General features: G+C 44.7%; 1 protein-coding gene across 2 annotated transcripts; it reads left to right on the top strand.

Moving 5' to 3' along the window:
• The first annotated feature begins 382 nt into the window (after nt 1-382).
• Nucleotides 383-7,104, top strand: sncga (synuclein, gamma a). Of its 2 annotated transcripts, XM_004575719.6 has the most exons (6): nt 386-586; nt 3,813-3,854; nt 4,010-4,137; nt 4,564-4,590; nt 5,702-5,758; nt 6,738-7,104. In XM_004575719.6, the coding sequence occupies exons 1-5, from the start codon at nt 466-468 to the stop codon at nt 5,756-5,758; spliced, it is 375 nt and encodes a 124-aa protein (XP_004575776.1). In that variant the 5' UTR covers nt 386-465; the 3' UTR covers nt 6,738-7,104. The 2 variants fall into 2 exon arrangements, with proteins under 2 accessions (XP_004575777.1, XP_004575776.1); XM_004575720.6 differs by lacking the exon at nt 4,564-4,590 and having other exon boundaries at nt 383-586.
• The last annotated feature ends 448 nt before the right edge of the window (nt 7,105-7,552 follow it).

Below are 7,552 nucleotides of genomic sequence, written 5' to 3'. Positions count from 1 at the left end.
TCCTCCAGACCTGAAAAAGGAGGAAGTACCAAAGCCGATGTTCCTCCGCTGTCCACGCGAGGCTCTGAAAGCCAGCCAGTCCCCACAAACCCCCATTTTAAAACATCTAAGCCAGTTTTTAGCCCCTGCAGGTGTTTCTGAGCAGTAATGTCTCTGTTGTGTGTTTCAGTCTGAGCTCCAGGTCTGGGGACATTTATGGTTTTAGCATTTTCTCTGTTTTCTCCTTTTCCTTCTTATCTCCGACTCACTTTTCTCCTCTGTAGGCTCCACTGCACCACATGAATCCAGAGCTGTTTGCACGTATTACCCTCCCTCCCTTTCTCGTAAGCAGCCCTCTCTCCTCACGTGCCCTCTCTCCACCCTCTCTCTCACTTATGCATTAGCAAGAGGAACAGATCCCAGCAGACGAGAAGAGGCGAGGCACCCGAGGCAGACGGAGCAGCAGAAGAAGACAAGCAAAGCATCATGGACGTTTTCAAGAAGGGATTCTCCATGGCGAAGGATGGAGTCGTCGCCGCCGCCGAGAAGACGAAGGCCGGAGTGGAGGAGGCAGCTGCCAAGACCAAGGAGGGGGTCATCTACGTTGGTGAGAGGAGATGGATGCAAGTAAAATTAGATTTGTGGTGAAAAGAGGAAGAGAAAGACGAGGACGGAAGCTGCATTTAAATAATTTATCGTTTAAGAAGAAAAGATAAAAGGAGGGACGGGTGGAGGACAAATAAAATCTGAAAGAAAGAAAATATGATGAAAAATTACAAACAATCACAGCACTGTGAGGAAAGGAGGAGGCAGGGGGAGGGATAAAACAGGAAGTTAAACTTTAGTGACAGATCAGGGAAACACAATTCATCCCGACGCTGTGCATGAAAGATGTGGGAAGAGAGATGGAGGGATGAGAGGATGAGGGGGATAAAGAAGAGAAGCTTTCATCTTTCTGCTGGAACCCGAGCGATGGATGGACGGAGTGAATGTCAACACCATCCCTCCATCTTTCCATCTGCAGATTTAACACAGCGTCAGGATGAATTGCAATTTTCTCTCCACTTCCTGTCGTCCGTGTGTTTCTTTTAATATTTCAGGATTCAGTTTCTGCTCCAACTTTGAATTTCACTCTCTTCTAAAACTACTTTGCACTTGAAATTTCACATTTCCTGGTGGACAGTGGATGAAGCATGGGCGGAGGACGAGTGAAATCCAACACCAAAGGACAAACAGCAGTGGACGGAGACAGACACACCCACTCGTTTCATTCATTCACCACCAAAAGTATATCCTCCATCTCTCCTCTTCTGGCTGTTTGTCTCTTTCTTGTCCCTTCTTCATCCCTTCCTTTCATTCATCCCCGTTTGCTGTCGAATTTCGCTCGTCCTCCTCGCATCCCTCATGATGGGGAACAGACCGAGGGAGAATAGGAAGATGAGGGGAGGTGGAGGAAGAGGAAAACACGAACACAGTGTACAGTCGAGTCTTAATAGCTTACTTACAGCTGGGCTACACCACCCATCAGGCTCCATGCTTTAGGGCGATGCCTGTAACGCTCTGCCTGTTGCCTTCATATTAAATCATTATGAGACGTGAGATTGAGACACAGACATCTGAGCCTCTTAATGCGTGTTTTGTTTGGGTTTCCACCGACGTGGAAACCAAAAAAAGAGAGATCATAGCAAACATATGAAACAGGAAAGTACCGCCGTGTAATCCGTTTATTTCAACAAAGTAACTGTATTCTAAATACCACCTTTTAAACAGTAACTGTAACAGTATACAGTTACTCATATTTAGTATTTTAAATACTTAACGGCGGCACATGTACTCTGTTACTCCCCAACACTGAGTGGCATTTGTTAAACACCAGAACAACAGACTAATGGAAAGAAAGAACTGAGATTTCTTGTGTAGAAAATCAAGGAGGGCTGAGTGGAGGACACTAAAATCAAGGAGGGATGAAGAGAGCGGGCGACAGGAAGCTGAATGTTCAGTGATTTAAAGTGCAGCTCTTCCTGATGGATCGCAGCTCCGGTTAGCGTAACCTGTCAGAACGACGCTGCGACCGGATCCTGATCTGCTGCTGCAGCACGATTTCATCCGTCCACTTATCCAAAGCAGGTGAAGCAGGTGAAGCAGGAGTGGCGAGGCCCTCCCAGGCACGAAGACACATTTAGTCCCTCAGACGAGTTCTCACTCTTCTTCATCCAGAGACTCTCGGTCACTGCGGGGATGTAGGTCCATGCATGCCAATTCATAGTTTCTGAAAACGTGCTTGTTCAGCATGTGGCCAAAACACAACCAAAGCCCCGCCCATTATGACCCTTTATGGTGGATGTTACCTGAGGCAGTAATCCGGCTCACGCCCGGCTGCAGACGGCGCCGGTTCATGCTGAAGGTCGTGTGAAGAACAGAAGACCATCATCTGCATTCAGAGATCCCCAGATTGGATCCTGTCCACGAGCAGGAAGGGTCAGAGATGAGCCCGACACCTAATCACACCGTGCTCACCTGTTCAGCAAGCTCAGGCTTTCAAAGTAAAAGCTTCTGACAGCTGAAGGATAATTCGTCATCTGTGGGGTTTAAATGTGTGTGCTGTTTGATATGTAATGACATTAAAGCAGCTCTGCCCTGTTCATTCAACTGTTCTTCTGTTCAGCCACAAACCACAGCTCATGTGGGGCGAATAAAACCAGGAGCAACAAGCAAACGTCTGTTTTTAAACGTCCAGACGGAGGCTGACCTGGTTTCTACCTCACAGATAAACTGAGCTCTCTGAATTATTCACTCATGTCACCCACTTTGCGCCCAGGCAGCCCACTCTCTGCTCTCATTCCCCTTGTTTTGTTCTTTATTAACATTCTGGGGACGGCGCGCTGCCTCTGATCAGACAGCGAGGTGGACGGACGACTTCAACACTCGGCATTCTTCTTCGTGTTGTTTGGAAACGATTCAGACTCGGTTGTAATTCAGCCAGTGGGCGTCGAGCTGCTCGGACATGTGACGGTTCGCAGTGAACGGACTCTTTGTCTGTGATTCGCTGTCGGCTGATCTCACACAAACACCGTGGAAACTGTTTCCCTGCAGCGCTGATGTTTGAAGCTGAGGCTGCTGCACGAGCGCAGTTACAGGAAGGAAGAAGCTCAAAGATGCAAAGATGATGCATAATTAACAAGGCTGCAGATTGGCTGCTGTCAGCGAATGGCCTTTTATTCATACCAATAAACAATCATCATCCTTTATCCATGCAAAACAGCTGAGTCTGATAATGGTGCTTTTTCATGAAACAGATTAATAGATTATAACAAAGGTGAAGAGATGAGATTTTCTGTCTGGCCGCCTCTAACAGCTGTGGCCTGATTCTTTGAAGCCTTTTTAATCGTTGGAAACAGCAGGAAGGGTTTGAAATCCAGACTCATAAAATCGGGTCCATGAACACGGCTGTGATTGTGCTGCTGCGCTGATGTGAAGAACAAACATTGTATGAAGCATCAGCAAAGTAAGCACTGAGAAGCCAGCGAGAAAGTCTCCAGCCACTGTTGGTGAATCGAATCAACTTGATTTTATTTATATGGCACAAAAACAAACAGTGTTGCATTCTGCTGGTTTATATTGTACAGTAAAGAGAAAACCCCAACAAACATACGAGCGAGCACTCGGTGACAGCGGAGAGGAAGACTCCCTGTTAAGAGGAAGGAACCTCCAGAAGAACCAGGCTCAGGGAGGGGCGGCACGGTGCGGAAGAGCCAGAGAGGAATAATGACCACACAAACTCTCTGCTTCTGATTTATGCATTTCTCACGAAGGTTTTCTCTCTTTTTTTCCAGGAAGTAAGACGATGGAGGGAGTTGTGACAGGTGTGAACACAGGTAAAGCACCTGCAGTGCAAACTGCACTTACTGTACTGAAGTTATGCAATGGTGGAAGCAAGAATCGAAATCATTCACGAGTTTGTAAATTCATCTTTTTCTCATTTACTTTAAAACGTAAACAATAAAAATAGCATTGATTTCCTGTCTCCCAGTTGCTCAGAAGACGAACGAGCAGGCTAACGTCGTGGCCGACACCGCTGTTTCTGGGGCCAATGAGGTTGCCCAGGCAACGGTGCAGGGGGTGGAGAATGCGGCAGCGGCAACCGGATTCGTTAGCACGGTGAGTGACGTCAGCTGATTATAAATTTTAAATATAAACGAGAACTGAGGCGTCTCGTTTCCATTTTTGCTTTTGTGTTGTTGTTATTTTATTTGTATAACCTGGGGTTTGTTTTTCTCACATGTTACAGATAAAGGTTATACTTGTATTATACAATTATTTCAAATTTCTGTTTTTAAGTAATTTATTAGCTGGACTTCTACTTTGCACATTAACAAAATTACAAAAATATATTTCTAAACCGAATTTTGAAAGTCGTGACAGAATTTTGGAGACTCACATAAAGTGTGTTTCATTATATTCATGACTACTGAGTCAAAGTCATGTGTTCAGCATTCATGCAGTAATTATTCACAGTCTGTTTTTTGTGTATAACTTTTTTTGTCCTTTGTCATTTCCAACTCTCTGGTTATTGGATGTGAACAGGAGGAGGCGGAGCCAGTGCCTGAGGAGGTGCCTGATTGGTTGAGGGGGAGGGGTGGCATGGCATGAAGCTTCTTGCCTGATTATCTGACATCGACAGCTTCACGAATCAGACATTTCAGATCAGAAAAGACCAGATGTCAGGGATTTTTTGGACATCAGTAAAATATCATTTCCTTTAGATAAAGTCCTCCTACTGTCGCTGCGTATGAAGTTAAAACAGACAAATAAGGTCCTGGACAAGGAGAATAACAAAATAACAAGCAAAAACACTGTAAACTTAAAAGAAAAGAAACCAGCGAATTTACAGTAAAACAACCAGCAGATATGTGAAAATAAAACAAAGGAAAATGAATGTGGAAAAGGAGCATGTTTACAAGAAAAAAGTAGAATCTAGAGAATTTGTTTGACAGCCTTAATGATCCCTCTCCGACCTTTCGTTTAATGCTGACAGGCGCTCTCTGAGAGCTGGGCTTGATTTAAGCGGTGTGGGTGCTGTGACAGCGGTGGCAGTATGGAAGTATCAGAGGGAATCGAACAGCAATCTCTGCTCCTACGACACAAGAAACAAAACCTGCATGAAGGGTGTTTAAGCAGAAAAGAGGCTGACGATGAATAACAACACTAACAGGAAACGGCTGCATGATACTGCTCTTTATTCTGTTAACCACAACTGACAACTCTGCACCCATGAAGACAATGACTACATGTAACTTTGAAATATATTTCCTGATGTATCGCATCATATGTAGCCATGTTCTCTTGAGGAGCCTACAGAAACCAAAGTAGGAGCTGGAAATGATCACAGATGATCTCAGCAGGTTGTTTACAGCGACTAACACGAGTTTTTCTTTCGCCTTTGCTCAACTTTGGCTTCGTCTTACTTTTCTGGATTTCTGAACGCCTTGCTGTGGTTCTGATTGCTCCAAATGAAGTTTCATTTCTCCCAAAAATAAGCAGCTTAACTTCTATTTACATCTATTTTACATCAGCAAACCTTTAAAGTGGTGTCTCAGAGTCAAACCACAAGGAGATTATTCATGTCATTAGTGTTGTGTTAATGGCTTCTGTTTTGGGGAGAAATGCAGCTTTGTGTATGGACAAATTTGCTGCACTGACCTCTTTTCTGTCTGATTTGTAGACTGAGCTGCAAAAACCAAACGCAGGAGGAGAACAGACTGAACCAGCTGAACAGTAGGTGAGAAAAACCATGAAAGAGCGGTGATGCTGAGTTTCAGCTGCAGATGAATCTGCAGAGTTTTGGGGAAGCAGGATGATAATGATCCTCATACGATCAGAGTGCACTCGCTCTTTTCTGCAGAGTTGTTTGCACTTCCTGACAAAGCCCTCCCCCTCGTAGTTAATCAGTCTCATGTCAGCTGTGTCTGACTAGCCGAAGATGCAGGTCAAACTGCTGGAGCGGTTCACTTTTAGATCAGTTAACTCGTCTAAATGCAAACATCCTTTTAAACGACAGAGTCAGTAGATAACAACACCCCTACCTTGGTTCAAAGATTCTTATCGGACATCCTGATGGTACATGAGTGAGCAGATGAAGGATCACCTGCTGGTGCTGATGGCGCACATCTGTAAGTGTCTCAGCTCAGCAGACCAGCACTTACTGCCCTCTGGTGGCATTTCTGTGCAGTACACTAAATGGTAAATGGCCTGTATTTGTATAGCGCTTTAGGACCCTAAGGACCCCAAAGCGCTTTACACATCCAGTCATCCACCCATTCACACACTGGTGATGGCAGCTACACTGTAGCCACAGCTGTTGGTGTGAAAGCCCACAGCCCTTCAGGTTTCACATTGCTCCTGTTAGCTGTAAATAACAAACATGGCCCCAATAAGACCAACGTGGTGCTAATCATAAAGTTTCTGTGCAGAGAACAAGCAAATAAACCAGCATGAAGCTGCCACCAGGAGGCACAACATAATTATGAGAACATACAGAAAAGAAAAGCTGCTCGGTGATGCGAGTCACCAGGAAAGATGCCCACAGCTCAGCATCAATACAACACAAAAATGATCCATTACAGGTCAAAAGTCCTTGATTAAAATGTCCTTTGGATATATGTGCTGCACCGTACCTGTCACAGGTAAGCTTCACGTCAGCTGACCTAACTCACCTGCTTTAAACAAAATGTTTCTCCTCTTCATTTGGTTTCCCTCAGACTCTGAACTTCCTGCCGTCACCGAACGAGAGAAGAAGAAGGATCTTCATATTTTATCTGTTGCTCAACCTTTGACCTCTGACCCCTCATTAACCAAGAGAAACCCTCCTCATCACTCCCCCCGCGCACCATGGTTACGCCGCCTTCGCTCATCATATACACTGTCGGTTTAACTCCACACTTTCATCTGATTGGCTGTTGTGGACCACAGGTTTCTTTTGGGCTCCGCCCCCTGACAGAGGGCTACCTGAAGCCTTATAAATGCACGTGGCTTTGCTGACACACACACTGAAACGATTAATCCACACACACACTTCCTGTATGTGTTGCTGATTTTTAACAACAAAATAAAAATGTTTTAACATTCTGAGCTTCGTCGTCTTCAGTGTCACAAAACGTTGATTCGTTCTTGTTGTTTTTATTCAAAGGATTTTATTTTGCTTCATATTTTATTCACCTGCTGTGGAGCATTTTCATGTGTCCGCAGTATTCCCGGGACGGTCTGAGGGGGAACGTTTGTTTCAAAAATGAATTTTGATTTGCTAAATTTAAAACCAAAAACACAAACAAACAAAAAGACTTGAAAGACTGGTGTTTGTGTGTCGTCACTAAAGCAAACGTCTGTGTCGCCCACAGACACTCAGCTCGTGTTTTCCGCCCGCGCAGACGAGCTGATGAAAGGATTTTTCAGTTTTTTATTTTGGGGCTCAGAGTAAACATGTGCCTGATTTCCTGCTTCCTGTCAGCAAACACAATAAAACAACTCTGATTGATATCCAGTAGAATATCTTTTACTTTTGCTGACGCTGCAGGTT

This window comes from Maylandia zebra, linkage group LG13 (genome assembly GCF_041146795.1).
Source record: "Maylandia zebra isolate NMK-2024a linkage group LG13, Mzebra_GT3a, whole genome shotgun sequence".
NCBI classification, from domain to species: Eukaryota; Metazoa; Chordata; class Actinopteri; order Cichliformes; family Cichlidae; genus Maylandia; species Maylandia zebra.
Note: the sequence above shows the minus strand (reverse complement) of the source record. Positions and strands in the feature narration are given on the sequence as shown.